Source organism: Leptopilina heterotoma, unplaced genomic scaffold (genome assembly GCF_015476425.1).
Source record: "Leptopilina heterotoma isolate Lh14 unplaced genomic scaffold, ASM1547642v1 Lhet_36, whole genome shotgun sequence".
Classification (NCBI taxonomy): Eukaryota; Metazoa; Arthropoda; class Insecta; order Hymenoptera; family Figitidae; genus Leptopilina; species Leptopilina heterotoma.
Window position 1 is genome coordinate 2,289,640 of NW_025111040.1, and position 20,261 is coordinate 2,309,900.

Genomic DNA, 20,261 nt, shown 5'->3' on the forward strand with positions numbered 1-20,261 from the left:
ATTAATAATAATTATTAATTTAATTCATTATTATATTATTATTTATTAATGTCGGAGAACGGGTTTGGCGCCAAAATATTTTTTTTTTTGCAGGTTCGGCTGTGGGCTCGAGGTCTTGTGTGTCTTGAAATTTGAAGGTGATTTTTTTGAATTTGGACCTCGGTTTTCTTTTTTTTTTTTGACGTGCCTTGGTGATTAACTTTTTTTTGTTCACTGTTGCGTTCTTTTTTTTCTCATGACACACGTCATGTGAATATTTCGATGCAATTCCCTGCGACGCTCGTGACTCCGATTCCTTTTCATTGACATTTTCTTATATTTATGTATGATCACGCTCGATCATAACGTCGGTCACTCTCGGAACATGAAGCTTTTTTCGCCGGAAACGATTGCCCACGTCGCAGTTCTCACTTTTTTGTTCGTTCTCGTTATTCTGTGCAATTCTTCGCCTCTTTTCCTTTTTTTCTTTTTCTTTTTTTTTTTTTTTTTAATAAGCTTTGATGACACTTTTATTCATTTCCGAAGCTTTCGTGTAACCCGTTGTGCCGTCAGTCGACCATGCTGCGCTCTACCCTCTCGTCCATCCTTAAATAAGAATTTTTTTAATTAGAATTAATCTATTTTTAATATTTTATGGAAAACATAATTTAAAAAAATGATTGTTTTACTATTTTTTATTTTTACTAATTTTTTTTTTATTAAAATTAAAAGGAAATTATCAATCTTCCAAGTCAAATAATAAATTATTATTAATTTTTCTTGAAAGTATCAAATTGATACTAAAGTGAATCAAATTGATGCTGAAAATATGGATCAATTTTTGATTTGATCCACATTTTTGGTATCAATTCGTTGAAATTTGATAATTTAAAGTTAACAGTGAACTAAAAAAAAAAAAAATTTATAGCAAATATTTAATTATTTTCAAAAATTCTTTATAATTCAATAATTTGTATATATATTTAGGGGAATGTAGTCAAGGTTGGCCTACTGTCTAGGTAGGCCACTCGCGTTTTTTTGTCAAGTTCACTAGCGCCACCTACGCGCATTTTTGTCGAAGCTTGTCTTAGTGAAACCTAACTTTTTGTTCAATTACATTTTCGGAAAATCGAAAATTGTGTTTTCTGTGACGTCGGTACAAAAAAAGCTCAAAAAAAGTTTTGTGCATAATGTGAAAAACCATTAATAAAAGATAAAAAACAAATTGAATCGTCAAGGCAAGTATGCAGAAAATTTGTGGGACTCATGGTTGAAAGGAAAACAAAGTAAAAAATCGAATCCCGAAACGTATTTCTTTATGGTTACAACAATTCGGTAATGTTACTTACTGTCAAGGTCGGCCACTATGTGTTTAAAATGCGCAAAGATAAGGACGAGCTACTTCATTTGCAAAAACTGCAATTCTGTATAACTCATAATATAATTGATCATCTTATTAATATTTTTATTTAATTTTATTAATATTTTAGTGCAAAACTTTTTTTATTTATATTTATTTTTTTATATTGTTTATTGTTATTATTTTGTTATTTCATTAAGTTACAAACTGTAAACAATAAAGAATCAATTTTCCGTAACTCCAAACATGTTATTTTATTTTTTAACGATTAATGCCCTTTGAATTTTAAACATGGCCGACCTTGACTGTAATGGCCAACCTGGACTACAAATTTTTTTTTTTTTAAATCTTTATAACTTTTTCATTTTTAAACCTGTCAATTTACTTTGTACAGAAAAAATGTTCCTATTAAACAGGACTTTCCAACCATATACTTCAATTGTCCAAATTCATTTTTAAAAAAAAGTTATAAACAAAAGTCAAAAAGGTGGCCGACCTAGACTATGTTCCCCTATTATTTTAATAAAATTTCCCAAAATAATTGAATTATTTAAAAATAATTTTGACAAAGTTCTACAAGAATATTTAATTATTTTCTAAAATAATGAAAATTTCACAGGAATTCAATTATTAAAAATAGAATTTTAATGAAATTTCTCGAAAGGATTGAATTATTTTTAACAATTATAATAAAATTCAAAATTATTATCGAAATATTTCAATTTTCAACTATATTTAAAAAACTAGATTATTTTTAAAAAACTTATAGAAATTCTTCAAAAGAATTTAATTATTGTCAAAAGTATAATAATATCTACATTCTTCGTAAGAATTTAATTATTTTTAATATTTCAATTAAATTACTTTGAATGAATTTAATTATTTAAATACTATTTTAAGAAAATTTCTCAAAATAATACCATTATTTTTAAGAATTATTATTTAAATTCGATTATTTTTAAGAATTTAAATATAAATTCCATTATTTTCCTCCAATTTGATAAAATTGGATAAAATTCTTTTTAAAAAATTAATTATTTTTAAACGTTTACTGTTAAAGTAGTTAAATTAATTACTTTTTTTAGTTAATTAGTTGCTAATATAGAAATATTTACCTGTTGTTAGGTCGTAGGAAGGCTCAATGGTAGCCATTAGTGAATGCGGCTGGTATCAGGGGACCCTGAAACAGCACGTGAGAATCCTATCACTGATCTGATTAATTCTTCAAATTGTTGCTTTCTTAAAATTTTCGTAAAGAAAGCTTTTTAAGAAAACTTTTACAAAATTTGCTCCTCAAGTTTATTATAATTATTATTATTACCCTAGGGTAATAATGGATACTTTATTGACCTGACAGCAGTCAGTAAAGTATTCATTATTGCCCTAGATCAATAAACTATTCATTATTGCCCATAGGGCAAAAAAGTACTCATTATTGACCATAGGTCAATAAAGTAAAAAATTATTGCCCTAGGTCAATAAAGTACACATTACTTCCCTAGATCAATAAAGCGCCCATTATTGCCCTAGGGCAATAATGTGTACTTTATTGACCTATGGGCATGAATGAATACTTATGATCAATAAAGTATTCATTATTGGCCATAGGTCAAAAAAGTTCTCATTATTGTCTAGCGGTCAATAAAGTTGACATTATTGCCCTAGGGCAAAAAAGTACTGATTATTGTCCAGCGGTCAATAAAGTTGACATTATTGCCCTAGGGCAATAATGGGCACTTTATTAACCGCTGTACTCCAAGAGAGAACTCAGTGTGGGATAAACTGACCATAATAATCTTGAGTTGCATCTAAATAAACACACCGGGTGTAAAACTTACGGGATTGTAGTTGAGCGGGGCACGGGATACTGCGATCGCGGGAAACGCGGTGGTGGGTGGTTGCGGACTGGCTGCTGCCTGAACATAGCTGGCTACTGCAGAATCCGCAGCTGCGGCGGCCGCTGCTGCTGCAGCACTCGAACTGTACATGTCAATAGGCCCTGGCGAGTTGGCTGCAGGAAACGAGCGGCCCTGAGGTCCATGACCACCGGCTCCGTGTGGCGACGCTGGTGGAAATCCAGCTTGCGCCGCTTGATAATTATTCATCACTGCAAAATAAAAAAGAAACCCTTCGTTAATTTTTTCCTTCCTTTAATTTTTTTCAAACTTTATTTAATTTCTGTATTTTTCTTCTTTTTTCTTTTTACTTATTACTATATTTTCTTTAGGGTTTCGTGACCAAGGGGCGAGACTATGAAATCAGTCCAAAGTTCCTAACGGCCCCCCACAGGGGGCGTTACATTACTTGATAATAACTGTTACCATAGCAATCGTTGCCTATGGTAATCATTACCATTCTAACGGTTGCTATGGAAACAGTTGCCAAAAGGTAACGTACCGTCCCCTAGGGGGCCGTTAGGTACTACGGGCTGACACTGGAGGTACGCTATGCTTATTTAGAAGCAAATATATTAAGATAATATAGGAGATAGTATAATATAAAAGTTAAGGTAAATAAAAGGTAAAAATAGCTCTGAATAAATTTATTTTTCGGACCAAAAAAAAAATTGATGTAAAAAATGAAAGTTAATACGTAACGGTCCCTAGGGGGCCGTTAGGATCTACGGAAGAATGTCGTAGGTACGCTACGGTTATTTAGAAGCAAATATATTTAAATAACGTAATAGATAATAATAATAAAAGTTAATGTAAATGAGAGGTAAAAGTAGCACTAAATAAATTAATTTTTCGGACCAAAAAAAAGTGGATATAAAAAATAAAAGTCAATACAAAAAAGCAGTATCTACATTTATGGAAATGAGAAGTTTTTTTTTGTTTTCGATCAATATCGGTTTTTTTTTCTCATTCGAATGATAGAAACACATTTTTAATCGACAGAATAGACTTATATGTTTGATGGAAAGTTATATTGACAACAATAAATGTGTACATGACAAAGTAAACGTAGCAAGCAATATCATTGATCAGAATTTTTCATTTCAACATCTTCAGATAGTGATATACAAGGAAAAATATTTCTTTTTTTCAAATAAATATTTAGAAAAACTCATTTCTAATTAAACTGAAATTTTTTAAATTCAATTTTTTTTCCCATTTTTCCAATACTTTAGTTCTTACAATTTAGAAAATTTTTCTGTAAACATAGTTTTTTAATTTGATTTTTTAAAATTAATCTTGTTTTTGAAATGTTAATTATATTTATAATTTTTTTTCCTAATTTTTTCTCGACAATAAAATAAAATAATAAAATAAGAATACATGATAAAATAATTTTAAATGAAATTTCTAAATGAAGAGCAGTATTTATAAAATTCATTCTAATTTTTCTTTTATTGAATGAAGTATTAAAATTATTATAAAATGGAATATAAGTCTTTGATGTGCAAATGAATACCCTATGTGTATCAAAAAAATATTTTCGATAAATGTTACATGTATTAATTTTTTAAATAATAAAAAAAAAAATTTTTTCTTTCCCACAGCGAAAATTGATAAACAATTATGTTAAAAGATTTTGCTTTTAATTAAAACCACTTTTTTAGTTATTTTTATATTTTGGTCTGTTAATACAAAATAATACCTATAAAAATTGAAATCTTTAAACATTTTTGTTTAAAATCTTTTGAAATTCAATAATTTCTTTAAAATATCAATTCTTTTTGTTTTATTGACTTGAAATAAAGACAATTATTTACAGAAATAAGAAAAAAGTAAAGGTATTGTTTTAAAATTGATTATGATTATGAATTATTAAAATTATTATCAATTTCTTTAGAAAAATTGAAATTTTCTAACATTTTTCTTTAAAATATTTTAAAATTCAATTATTTTTGAAAATAACATTTTTTTAAATTTTATTTATTTAAAAGAAATTCAATTATTTAAAAAAATTAAAAAATTAAGATATTTGTTTTCATATTCATTATAATTATAAAAAGTTTTTAAGTTAAAAAAAAGTTCAAAGAGAATTCAATGTTGTCGAGTTTCTCAAATTTTTTTCAATTCGGTATTTTTATTAGTTAATGAGTTTTTCAATTATTTAAAATCCTGCAAAATATTAGGTTTCCAAGAAATTTTAATTCAATTTTCTAATGATAGTTGAATGTTAAAAATTCATTTATTAAAGAATTATTAAATTATAGTTAAAATTATATGAAGTCAAATTGAAAATAATTGAATTTGTTAAAAAATTTCATAAGAGATTTAAAAAGAATTGAATTTTCCAGAAATATTTATTTAATAATTGATTAATAATTAATATTTACACGTTGTTTAAAGGGGTTCAAATTGTATTTAAAAAATTAATTTCGAATTTGGAAAAAAATAATAAAAAATAAATGAAAAGTGATAAACAATAAAATAATATTGTAATGAATAATAAAAGAATAAATAATAAGCAAACACTAAATAGTTAATACTATTTATCATTTATTAATTATTATTTAGTATTTACTTATTATTTATTATTTTATTATTCATTACATATTATTATTTATTTATTACTATGCTAAATAACAATTAGTAAGTAGTAAATAAAAGAAAAATAAGTACTAAATTGTAAATAAAAATTAGTAGATAATAAACTAATGAAAAATAAATAATGTGTAATAAATAATAAATATTAAATTTACAAATCATAAATGCAAAAATAAATAAAAAATAAATACAAAATAAATAAATAATAAATAAAAAAAATGAGAAATAAAAAATAATAAATCATAAATAATGGATGATTAATAATACAATCAGAATATAAATTATAGCAAAAGCTATATTGCACACGAGATGTAAAAAAAATTCAAAGCCAAACTGAAAAATCGAATGATAAGTGAAAAAAAATCAGAAAGCAAATTTAATAAGTCTCTTGACGTAAGTTAAATGCCTAAAAAGTTTTTGCAAAGACGTTTCTCGGAAGATTTATCGACGTCACGAGAGAAAGAGAGAGAAAGGGAGATGCGGCGCGAGGGAAGAATTTGAAACTCTCAACGACGACGACGAAGACGACGAAGACGACGACTAACAGGAAATGGCGCAAGGTAAGAAAAGTAGGCGAAGACGGTCCAATGACAAACCGAACGCTGGGGCGTCGTACAATCTAAAAACCCATTCAGCTTTTTAAACTCTTGACAATGCTGGCCAGTTACAAAGTTTTCTGCTGGTGCCAGAGGGTTCTGCAACCAAGGTAAACGGAAGGAGGTTGGCGTGATTCAAAAGTTTGATTTATTTGAGAGAGGAGATTGCGGATGGCTGGCTGGATTGCAGAATCTTCGGTGGGGGTTGTGAAACGAGAGAAAAAAAAAGAGAGAAAAATGAAAGAAAAAAAAAAAAAAAGAACGAAACAAGGCGTTCTATTTTCCTGTCGGCGTTTGTGGCAAACTCCATATTGTATCCCTCTTCGAAATATCTTCGTACATACGTTCGTTCCTCTTCTCGCAGAAGGAGGAACTCTAATGCATTTCACATAATCCTTCAAAGTTATATAGTAAACTTTCTGTCTTAAAGTCGAAGAAAACCCCTTTGAATTTCAAGAATCTTGTTACTGTAGCTTTTCAAACTGTGGATCATTTCTTCTTTTTCTTTTTCTTTTTTTTTTACCAAGTTCTCTCCATGCTTTTTCTAGTCGATATTCAAATTTGTTTTTGTTCTTGCTTTTCGCAAATATATCTAATTTACTTCGTTTCAACAATTTTGTTCTTGAAATTCGTTATAGAGAGAAGGAAATAGAAAACGGGGAATAAAACAATTTTTCTTTATTTCCAACGTTTTTTTTCCTATTAATTTTTTAATAATTTCTATATATTTATTTATTTATATATTTTTGTTTCCGTATGGGAAAAGTTCTTTTAAAAAAGTGTAAGAAGTATAAACAATTAATAACTTACAGTTGATTTAAGGATATCAAATTGAGACAAAAAACGTATCAAAACTTCGCAACTATTTTGAAACGTTTTTTGTCTCAATTTGATATCCTTAAAAAAAGAGTGCGTGAATAATATAGTTGCCTTGATTTGTAAAAATAAGTTTATTGTCTGACTAAACTTGAACTTTACTACTGATCTCATTGTTTAAAATGTACATTTACTGTTGTTAAATTGGAATTCTATCCTGTCTGACTGAAACTTGGCATTACTACTGAATTTAAAGAATTTTAATTGATTGTCTGACTTATGATTGAATTTACTACTTAGTTTACTATTTAAAAATGACATTTATCGAATATCTTTTAAATCGAATAATTAGATTCTTTGGTCTGACTGAAGATTGAATTTACTACTCAATTTACTTGTTAAAACGAACTTTTTTTTATTAACTTTACAAAAACCACATTTTAAACGTTTTGTCTGACTAAAACTTGACTGTACTACTTAAAAAATGCAAATAAACAGTTGCTGTGACTACTTAAATTTACTATTTTTAAATAGTCCGACTAAACGTGGACTTTACTACTGATTTAATTGTTAAAAATGTACATTTACTGTTACTACTTGAATTCAAATTTTTCCAACCATTCTGTCTGACTGAAACTTGTCATTACTACTGAAATTAATGTATTTTAATTGATGTCTGACTAAAGGTTGAATTTACTACTTAGTTCACTAATGAAAAGGAACTGTCTGACTGAAACTTCAAATTACTACTGAATTTAATGAATTTAAAATTTTAATTGATTGTCCGAATTAAGATTGAATTTACTACTTAGTTTACTATTTAAAAATGTCATTTACCTAATTTCTTTTAAATCGAATAATTAGATTCTTTTGTCTAACTAAAAATTGAATGTACTACTCAATTGACTTGTTAAAAGGAATTATTTTATTAACTTTACAAAAACAACATTTTAACCGTTTTGTCTGACTAAAACCTGACTTTACTACTTAAAAATGCAAATCAACAGTTGCTCTTACTTCTTAAATTTGTCATTTTTAAATAGTCTGACAAAATTCGGTCTTTACCACTTATTTGATTGTTAAAAATGTACATTTACTGTTACTACTTGAATTAAAAATTTTTCAACCATTGTGTCTGACTGAAACTTGTCATTACTACTGAAATTAATGTATTTTAATTGATGGCTGACTGAAGGTTGAATCTACTACTTAATTCACTAGTTATAACGAACTTTTTTATTAACTTTACAAAAACAAAATTTTAACCGTTTTGTCTGACTAAAACCTGACTTTACTACTTAAAAATGCAAATAAACAGTTGCTTTGACTACTTAAATTTACAATTTTTAAAAAATAGTCCGACTAAACGTGGACTTTACTACTGATTTGATTGTTAAAAATGTACATTTACTGTTACTACTTTAATTAAAAATTTTTCAACCATTGTGTCTGACTGAAACTTGTCATTACTACTGAAATTAATGTATTTTAATTGATGGCTGACTGAAGGTTGAATCTACTACTTAATTCACTAGTTATAACGAACTTTTTTATTAACTTTACAAAAACAAAATTTTAACCGTTTTGTCTGACTAAAACCTGACTTTACTACTTAAAAATGCAAATAAACAGTTGCTTTGACTACTTAAATTTACAATTTTTAAAAAAAAGTCCGACTAAACGTGGACTTTACTACTGATTTTATTGTTAAAAATGTACATTTACTTTTATTACTTGAATTAAAAATTTCATACTATCCTGTCTGACTGAAACATGGCATTACTACTGAAATTAATGTATTTTAATTGATGGCTGACTGAAGGTTGAATTTACTACTTAATTCACTACTTATAACGACCTTTTTTATTAACTTTACAAAAACAACATTTTAACCGCTTCGTCTGACTAAAACATGACTTTACTACTTAAAATAGAAAATAGTTACTCTGAAATTTGCTTTTTTTAAAAAATTGGACAAAACTTGAACTATACTATACTGTTTTTTTTTGTTAAAAATGTATTTTTAATTTTTCTAACTAACCTGTCTGACTGAAACTTGACATTACTACTGAAATTATGGTCTTTTAATTGTTGGCTGACTAAAGGATGAATTTACTTCTTAAAACCTACTCTTATTAATAACTTTGAAGTTTGAAAGAATTAAACTTTATCTGTTGCGTCTGACTTAAATTTTACTTATTTTTACTTATTATTTAAAACTTTTACTTCGAATATAAGAATTTTCATGTTTTGTCTGACTAAAATTTGTCTTTACTACTAATTTGAATAGCTTTTTATAAATTTTCGGAAAAATTAATTTGAGATCATTTTTTAATAGTACAACTAAATTTGGACTTTACTACTGATTTGAAGTTTAAAATATATGTTTATTGTTCTTTTCTAAATTAAAAATTGTTTAAATACAAAGTCTGACTGCATCTTCTAATTACTACTGATATTAATGAATTTTTATCGTTTGTCTGACTTAAGATTGAATTTACTACTTAGTTTAGAATTTAAAACGTATGTTCACTATTAAAACATAACAAAAACCACATTTTAATCGCCTTGCCTGACTGAAACCTGATTTTACTACTTAAAATAACAAATAAACGGTGGGTTTGACTTCATAAATTGATAAATTGATAATTTTTTATATAGTCTGACTAAACGTGGACTTTTCTACTGATTTAATTGTTTAAAATGTACATTTACTGTTATGACTTGAATTACAATTTTTCTAACTATCCTGTCTGACTGAATATTGACATTACTACTGAAAAAAATAATTTTTAATTGCCGGCTGACTGAAGATTGAATTTACTACTTAGTTCGCTATTTAAAACCTACTTTTATTAATAACTTTAAAAGAATTAAACTTCATGTGTTGTGTCTCACTAAAACTTAACTAGACTACTTCAAATTCTTGGAAAATAAGATTTTATCTGACTAAAAAGTATCGTTACTACTTATTTATATTTTTGTGACGTATTTCTAAAATATTACTTACAAAAAAATGTTAGTTCGACGATAATTTATAACTTCTACTTCGGATGTAAGAATTTTTATCATTTGTCTGACTGAAACTTGTCTTTACTACTACTTTTAATGGCATCTTTTAAATTACCTAGAAATTAATTTGAGATCATTTTTAAATAGTTGGACTAAACAAGGGCTTTACTACTGATTTGCCAGTTTAAAACGTGTTTATAAAAACGTCAATTTAATCGTTTTGTCTGACTAAAGCTTGACTGCACTACTTAAAATAACAAATCAACAGTTGCTCTTACTTCTTAAATTTGTCATTTTTAAATAGTCTGACTAAACGTGGACTTTACTACTGATTTCACTGTTTAAAATGTACTTTTTTTATTACAACTTAAATTAAAACTTTTAAAAAAATTTTTTTCTCTGACTAAATAATAAATTACAACTTAAAATTAGTGAATTTCAATTATTTGTCTGACTAAAGATTGACTTTACTACTTATTCTAATATTTATAGCCCTACAGCCACAACACTTACAGAATATGTTATAACCTCCTGTTGTTTAATTTTTGTCTGACTAAAGTTAAAAATTACTACGTATTTAGCTATTTTTAGATAGTCTGACAAAATTCGGTCTTTACCACTTATTTGGTTGCTTAAAATGTACATTTACTATTATTACTTAGATTAAAAATTTTCTAATTATCCAGTCTGACAGAAACTTTAAATTACTACTAAAATTAAAGTATTTTAATTGTTGTCTGACTGAAAGTTGGATTTACTACTTAATTCACAATATTTAAACGTATTCTTATTAATAACTTTTAAAGATTTGAAATTCAACAGTTATGTCTGACTAAAGATTAACGTGACTACTTAAATTCGTTAATAATAAAATTTTTGTCTGACTAAAAAGTAACTTTACTACTCATTTCAATATTTGTGACGTATATTCACAATAACACTTACAAAACACTTTAGTAAAAATTTATAATTTCTACTTCGGTCTAAAACTTTTTTCTTTTGTCTGACTGGAACAGGCCTCTACTACTGATTTTAATGTTATTAGGGGTATTTTTTGCTTTTAATGCTACAAACAATGGATTTAACTAGTCGTTTGACTAAAAGTCTTTAACTACCTAAATTTTAATTTTTTGTCTGACTAAAAATTGCCTTCACTACTGATTTCACTATCAAACACGTATTTTTATCATTGTTACTTAAAATTGACAACGCTGCAACGTCGTCGGTTAGAAATTAGCTTTTAGCACTCGATTTGACAAATTTTTAATTTGTCTGACAAAAAGTTGGTTTTACTACTGATTTTCATGACATAATGATTATTTTTGATACTTCTAAACATGGATTATTATTGCATATACTTTTAGCATGGACTTAACTGGTATTTTGATTAAAAGTCTAAAACTACTAAAATTGAAATTCTTTGTCTGACTAAAACCTGTCTCTACTACTGATTTATACGTGTAAATTGCTTCTTATAAGGACTGGACCATTTTTTCCAAACTAACAAGTAATATAAAGGAGTACAGAGTGTACCAACACCACTTGAAATAATTTCTTTCCGCAAAAAAAATTCTAACTCTTAAAACTAATCATTTACAATAAATAAACACAAGTGATAAAAATTCTTTAAAAAAAAAATTTTTCGTAAAAAACAATATCTTTTCAAGTGGTTTAATTACACAAGAATAAATTTTTTTTATTTAATTATTTTAGATAAATTTAATCGTTAATAGTAAAATAATAATAAAAGTTAATTATTTTTAAAGGTGAAATTAATTGTTAATTGAAATTGTGAAATTAATTGTTTTTAATTTTCTTTCAATAATTTGTAGATGATTTTGAAAAAATAAAAATTTAGGAGAAAGCGTTTTTTTATTTTTGAATATTAAGAGTGTTGAACGTACCAGACAGAGCTTGCGTAAGCAAGGGTGTGTTGTTGTTCGGGGTGAGCTGTCCATTGGTAAGATCCACTGTAACATAAAGCTCTGATCACAATTGTTCTCAAATTAAAATATTCATTTTTTAAAATATTATCATTAAATAGTTAATTTTGCTTTTCAATTAATAAATTAATAATAAATTTTACGCGTTAATATCAGAAAATAATACCCCGATTATACAATATAAAATTTCTTTCTTTCTACCAATGTGTTGCTTTTCTTTTTGGGTATTTGCCTTATTACTATATTTAGTTTCAATATATATTCTTTTTCCATTACTATTTTTTTCAATTCATATTTTTTATGCATATTTTTATTCATTTTTTTAATTCATATAATTTTTTTCCAATTTATTTATTTTTAAATTCATATTATTTTTCATTTTTATTTCATTTTTATTTTATATTATTTTTCAATTATTCTTTTTAATTCAGATTGCTTTTCAACTTCTGTTTTTGTAATTCATATCATTAATATTTTTTAATTGGTGTTTTTTTAATTTAGATTATTTTTCAATTCGTATTTTTCTCATTCAGATTATTATTCAATTTATATTTTTTAATTCAGATTTTTTTTTATTATATAATTTTTTTTCAATTTAGTTTCTTCTGTTAATATTATTTTATTTTTCAAAATAATACTTTAGTTTTGAAAAAAGGAAAAAATACTAATTTGGGCGAATTGTATTTTTAAAATAAATTAAGTGGGTATGAAATTGTTCTAAACATTAAATAAAACTTTATTAGGGGCCTAGCCAGTTTTCCAGAAATGGCACTTTTCAGAGCCCTATTTTCAATTGAACAAATTTGGAAATTTTCTACATACGAAAATTTTCCTTTTCTATAATTTAATTCCTTCCTGAATTCAATTTATCGATTAACATTTTAACCAGAATGTTAGTTCTCATGCAATGAGGATTAATTTGTGACTGAAAAGTAAATTTAATGCAAATTAAACGTAAAATAAAGTAATAGATGTTTGAAAAATCCTATAATATGAAATGTCTAGATTCGTTTTTTTCAAAGAAATGTAATTTAACGTAGAAGCAATTTTTTTCGAGAATATATTATTAATAATTTTCTTTTTTTAATTTTTCTTTTCAAATAAATTTTTCCCAATCAAAAAAACAAAAAACAAAAAACAAAAAATAGAAAATGCGAATAGAAAATGAATAGAAAAATAGGACAAAAATTCTGAATTAGATTGAAAAGACAGAAATGTATGAATATCATGAGATAGAAAAATGGATATAGAAAGAAAAATTTGAAATGAATATAATGTTAAATGTAAAAGTATAAAAATTTGGTCTGTCAAACTAATGAACCTCAAATTCATACATTTCTCTCGTAGAGCAGCCCTTTGGTAATGTTGGACCGGTCCTTTTGAATACAAGTAGCCCACAGATCCGGTTTCCTGGTAGAAAACTGTCGGCACTCCTGGCATTAATGAAAAAAAAATGAGAGCGAAACTCAGAGAGAAAACTTCAAAAAAAAAAGAGAGAGAGAGAGGGAGAAAAAAAAAGAATTAAAAAAGAATTAAAAAAGCGCAAATAAGAAATTAAAGAAAAATGAAATTTTAATTTAAAGCGTAAACGTAATTAAACAAGTGGTATAATTTAAATATAAACTCGTAAAAGAAAAATAAAGTGTTACTCTCTAATATAAGTTGAGAAAAAAAGCAAGAATTTTTTTTTTCTTCATGGAATGTAAAATTTTATTTCTTACCATTTTTTTAACATACTATATATATATTTAGGGAAAAAGTTGTTTAACTTTTTTTCTCTGTTTATTTCTCTTTTATTCAGAAAATAAAATATTTTCCATATTTTTTTCTGAATGGAAAAAAGGGAAGGGAAGTTTCTTTTGTGACTTTCTACCAGAAAATAAATTTCATTTGTTTAATTATAATGGGAATAAGGGTTTTTATGTGATAATTAAGTATATCAGCGACGCGCTTTTTAATAATATAAAAAAATAAAATTGTTATGGAGTAATTTTATTTTTTTTGTAATTGAAAATAAAATTGTTCTGTAAAATGAGTTTTTAGAAGAAGAAAAGAAATTATTAAAAAAATATAATAAACACGGAAAAACTTTATTATTAGGCTAATTATTAGCAGTACTACAATCGTAATTAGGCAGTAATTATGTATTATAGTGAAATAATACTGCAATAATGATTTGTGACTATAAAATGTAATATTACCATGTAGTACAATAATTACATTAAAATTAATATGTTCTCCTTACAGTAAAACTATAGGTGAAATTATTTTAACATTACATTCAATAGAAGTAATATTACAGAAATATTGTCACATTTAGTAACAATACCTAGTATAAAAAAAATTAATTTAATTACGTTTCAATATTTTAAGTACCTATTAATTGATTTGTTATAGTTTTGATAGTATTTTTATTTAGTTAAAAAAAAGAAGGAAATAGTAAAAAAAATAGTAGAAGAACGCTAAATAATACGAAAATCTTTTAAAAAGTAGTAAAAACAGAATAATTGAAAAATAGTAACAATAATTAATTAAATGTAAAAAATTGTTCCACAAAAAGGAAAATACTCTAAAAAATAGTAGAAAATAGTAATATAATAACGAAAATAGTAAAAACATAGTAACAGAATAAAAATAATAGTAGAAAATGGTAAAAATAGTAAAATAATTGAAACTAAATACAGATAATAGTAAAAAATGATACAAATATTGTAAAAAACTGTAATAGAATGAAGAAAATAGTAGAATGCGGTAAAGATAGTAAAAAACCTGAAACTCAATAAAGAAAATAGTAAAAAGGTTAAATTATATGAAGAAAAATTGTGAAAAAACAAAGAAAATAGTAAAAAATTGTAAAAATAATAAAAAATTGGAACTAAACAAAGAATAATGGTAAATAATACTAAAAACAGAGTAACAGGTTAAAAAAATAATAGAAAATGGTAAATAATAGGAAGAAAAAATGTAAAAAATGATGAAATTTAGTAAAAAACTTAAATTATTGAAAGAAAATAGTAAAAAAAAATTGGAACTGAATAAAGAAAATAGTAAAAAGTGGAACTGAACAAGGAAAGTAAGAAAAAATAATAAAGAATAATAAAATAGCAAAAATAGGGTAAAAATAGTAAACAAGATTGTAAAAATTGCAAAAAAAATTGTAATAGAATAAAGAAAGAATCAAGATAATAGTAAAACATAAAGAAATTTAAAAAATTTAACTCAATAACGAAGATAGGAAAAATGGTAAAAATATTTAAAAAGTGGAAAAGAATATAGAAAATAGTAAAAAACTGGAACTAAAAAACAAAAATATTGATAAATGAGGCTTTTCTTGTATTATTATGATTAAGAATTTTTGTACGAAAGGGTTTATTTGAAACCTGTTTATCTTCAAATAAATAAATAAATTTTAAATAATAATAAAAACATGGTAAAAGAATTAAAAAAAATAGTGGGAAGGTAAAAATAGTACAATAAATGATAATAAATACTGAAAATAGTAACAAATGATTTAAAAAGTACAAAATTGTAATAGAATAAAGAAAATAGTAAAAAATAGTAAATAACAGTATGAAAAATGGCAAAAAATGGTAAAAACAGAAAAAAAACTGTAATTAAAGAAAGAATATATTTAAAAAATGGTAAGAATAGTAAAAAAATGGAACTAAATTGACAAAATAATTGAATAAAGTAATAGAATAAATTAAATGTTAAAAATAGTAACAAAAAACTGGAACTGAATAAAGAAAACAGTAGAAAATATGGTAAAAATAGTAAAATAAATTAAAATTAAACTAAGTATAGAAAATAGTAAAAAATGATTAAAAAAGTACAAAATTGTAATAGAATAAAGAAATTAAAAAAATAGTAAAAATTGTAAAAATTGTAAAAATTGTAAAAATTGTAAAGAAATAGTAACAGAATAAAATAAATAGTAAAAAATGGTAAATAATAGTAAGAAAAAAAGCAAAAAATTATAAAAATAGTAAAAAAAACTGGAATCAAAGAAAAAAAATTTTTAAAATGGTAAATAATAGTAAAAAATAGTAACAAAATAAAAAAATTGTAGAAAATTGTAAAAATAATGAAACAATGGAACTAAATAGAGAAAATAGTATTGTACTATAATGAAATAAAGAATTTGTTAAAAATAGTAAAAAAAAACTGTAACTGAATAAATAAAATAGTAAAAAATGAAAAAAAATAGTAAAATAAATTTTACTAAATACAGAAAATAGTAAAAAATGATTGGAAAAGTACAAAATTGTAATAAAATAAAGAAAATAGAAGGAAACGGAGAAAATTTTAAAGAAACAAAAACCGAATAAAGAAAATAATAAAAAATGGTAAATAATAGGGTAAGGCTTCCTGAAGTGTAACAGTAAAATTTCATATTTACTGTATTCAATTGACAACATATGAAATGTAAACGTCATTATGAGTTTATTAAACGGTTCAAAGGATTTTTTAAAAAAATTAAATTTCTCTGAGTTATAAACAATTGAAGTTTTTTACAGTGCTTAATTAAAAAATGCATATCTTGGAATCCCAGGTGCGAATTTTGGTCGGCCGCCAGAGTTGGAAGGTCGGGCGCAGGTCGGCCCATCTATGGCTGCCAATAGGTCGGCAGCCAAAGTCGGGCCGACTTTGGTTACTGTTTCCACCCAAGTTTGGGCCGACTATGGGTGCCAAAGTTTAGAGAACCTAATTTTAGTTGGTCGGGCCGACTCTGGCCTGAGTCGGGCCGATGGTCGGTAAAACTATGGCAGCCAGAGTTTAGAGAACCTAATTTTAGTTGGTCGGGCCGACTCTGGCCTGAGTCGGGCCGATGGTCGGTAAAACTATGGCAGCCAGAGTTTAGAGAACCTAATTTTAGTTGGTCGGGCCGACTCTGGCCTGAGTCGGGCCGATGGTGGGTTAAACTATGGCAGCCAGAGTTTAAAAAGGTTAATTTCTGTTGGTCGGGCCGACTCTGGCCTGAGTCGGGCCGACGGTCGGTAAAACTATGGCAGCCAGAGTGCAAAAAACCTAATTTCACTTGGTCGGGCCGACTTTGGCCAGAGTCGGGCCGATGGTCAGTTTGAAGTTGCAGCTTATAAAATAATTTTTGTTCTTAGGCTTTCATGTAAGCGTAGCGTAATGGTTAGCGTGTTAGACTTCGGTGCGTTAGGTTGCGAGTTCGATTCCTGCGAGCGTTAGAAATTTTAATTTGTATTTATGTGTAAGATTGCGTTTAGTGTTAAGATGTATACAATAAACAAATAAATAATGAATAATAATAATTAATAATAATAATAAATAATTAATAATTTTTTGCAATCGGTCGGCCGACTTTTGGCTGCCAAGGTCGGCACGACCAAGGTTGCCAAAGTGAATCCGACCTTCTTTCTCATGGTCGGCAAAGCTTTGGCACCCCTGGTCGGCCCGACTTTGGCAACCATAGTCGGCACGACCATGTCAGCCACTGGACGGCGGGTGTTACAATTCGCTAGTTCGGCCGACCTTTGGTTGCCAAGGTCGGCACGACTATCCACTTGGTCGGCGCGACCATGGCCCGACCAACTTTTCGCACCTGGGATATAATAAACGGATTTTAATGAAACTTATATTTTTGGAAACCTTAAATAGTGCACTTTCAATTAAAAAAATAAAAAAAAAATTTTGTTGAAAATTACTATTTGTTATTAAAAAATTAATTGTTTAATTGTAAAATAAACAATGTTCTCAACATTTTAGGAAGTTCGTTCAAATTACATTGCAAAGAGAATTTTATAACGATTCGATACCCGTTTTGAAATCTAATGACACTCAATTACGAAAAAAGTTATTGCATTTTTTCTACTGCGCGGTACGTCTCTCTACCGCGTGGCTGGTCAACCGCCACAGTGGTTCAGAATTACAATTTAGTGTTCATAATCACCTACAGCCTACAATTTTTGATGAAATTTGACTTTCTTTTTTTCTAAATCTTAGGCGATAAATTCGCCAGATCGCCATTGAGCCGGAATTTTGAATTTCATTTCATAATATAGTTTATTTAAACAATTAAGTAAAAAATTTAACCTACAATTGCAATATTTGTTGAATATTTTTGAAAAAAATATTAAATTAACTATTTAAGTATCTTAACAATAACATGTATGTCCAAAGACACAAAACACATAATTAAAAATATTATTCCAATTGTTGTTAACAATAGTTCCGGCTCAATGGCGATCTGGCGAATTTATCGCCTAAGATTTAGAAAAAAAGAAAGTCAAATTTCATCAAAAATTGTAGGCTGTAGGTGATTATGAACACTAAATTGTAATTCTGAACCACTGTGGCGGTTGACCAGCCACGCGGTAGAGAGACGTACCGCGCAGTAGAAAAAATGCAATAACTTTTTTCGTAATTGAGTGTCATTAGATTTCAAAACGGGTATCGAATCGTTATAAAATTCTCTTTGCAATGTAATTTGAACGAACTTCCTAAAATGTTGAGAACATTGTTTATTTTACAATTAAACAATTAATTTTTCAATAACAAATAGTAATTTTCAACAAAATTTTTTTTTTATTTTTTTAATTGAAAGTGCACTATTTAAGGTTTCCAAAAATATAAGTTTCATTAAAATCCGTTTATTATATTCCAAGATATGCATTTTTTAATTAAGCACTGTAAAAAACTTCAATTGTTTATAACTCAGAGAAATTTAATTTTTTTAAAAAATCCTTTGAACCGTTTAATAAACTCATAATGACGTTTACATTTCATATGTTGTCAATTGAATATAGTAAATATGAAATTTTACTGTTACACTTCAGGAAGCCTTACCCAATAGTAAAGAAAAATTTCAAAAAATGATAAAAATAGTAAAAAAAAATTGGAATTAAGGAAAAAAAATTTAAAAATCATAAATAGTAGTAAAAAGATAGTAAAAAATTTAAAAAATAATAGAAAATAGTAAGAATAGTAAAACAATGGAACTTAATAGAGAAAATAGTATAGTACTGTAATAGAATAAAGAAAATTGGTAAAAAAATAGTAAAAAAAAAAATTGTAAAAATAGTGAAAAAGTGGAACTGCACAAAAAACTGATGAAAAATTCAAAAATGTTAAATAATAGTACAAAATAGTAACAGAATAAAGAAAATAGTAAAAAATAGTAGTAGAATAGTAAAGATAAAATGCAAAAAATGATAAAAAAAAGTAAAAAAAACTGGAATTAAGAAAAAAAAGTACTAAAAAATCGTAAATAGTAGTAAAAAGATAGTAACAAAATAGAAAAATAGTAGAAAATGGTAAGAATAGTAAATCAATGGAACTTAATAGAGAAAATAGTATAGTACCTACTGGAATAGAATAAAGAAAAATAGTAAAAATAGTATTAAAAAACTGAAACTGAGTAAAAAAAATAGTAAAAAATGTTAAAAATAGTGAAAAAGTGGAACTGAACAAAAAACTATTGAAAAATGATAAATAATAGCAAAAAATAGTAACAGAATAAAGAAAATAGTAAAAAAATAGTAGTAGAATAGTAAAAAAATATCTGAATAGTATTAGTAAAATAGTATTTTGAAATAATAATGAAATAGTAAAAAAAATAGTAAAAAATAGTAAAAGATGGTAAAAAATAGTATAAAAAGTACTAAAATAACAAAAAAAAGAGAAATTAACAAAAAAGAGGGAAGAGAGTGAATAAAGTATATACATGTAAATAAATAGGGAAAATTGAGAAACAATGAAAGATGCTATCCCTGCAGTGCAATGCAACGCAATGGAAAAGCGGGTTTTCATGAAGGATCCTGTAACCAAAGCTCTATGCCAGTGCTGATAACGCGATAAGGCAGGGTGAACGGACCATATAAATTGCGAATGGACGTGATTTGTATGGGGGTATCATGGCGCTTAATGGCGTGGGCCGTCTCTATATCGACGGGGTTGTAAACGGAAGTGCGGGATTCAGTGCGGCTAGCTTCGCAATATATATTCAACATGCTATAGTTGCATTTTCGCCATGAAAGAGCGTGGCTAAATTTGACAAACACTCAAATCATTTACTAATTATACACTATAT

The 20,261-nt window shown here is 26.3% G+C and overlaps 1 protein-coding gene across 6 annotated transcripts in view; it reads right to left on the bottom strand.

Moving 5' to 3' along the window:
- Positions 1-221: 221 nt before the first annotated feature.
- LOC122505579 (RNA-binding protein Musashi homolog Rbp6) overlaps positions 222-20,261 on the bottom strand; it is a 1,132,030-nt gene continuing 1,111,990 nt past the window's right edge. For 3 of the 6 annotated variants that reach the window (XM_043617295.1, XM_043617293.1, XM_043617292.1), the window contains 5 exons: positions 13,537-13,635; positions 12,164-12,229; positions 3,178-3,446; positions 2,455-2,540; positions 222-585 (listed from right to left, as the gene is read on the bottom strand). In XM_043617295.1, the coding sequence (XP_043473230.1) occupies positions 2,478-2,540; positions 3,178-3,446; positions 12,164-12,229; positions 13,537-13,635 (497 nt within the window). In that variant the 3' untranslated portion in view covers positions 222-585; positions 2,455-2,477. The remainder of the gene's footprint in view (positions 586-2,454; positions 2,541-3,177; positions 3,447-12,163; positions 12,230-13,536; positions 13,636-20,261) is intronic. The other 3 variants (XM_043617294.1, XM_043617298.1, XM_043617296.1) reach the window with 3 other exon arrangements.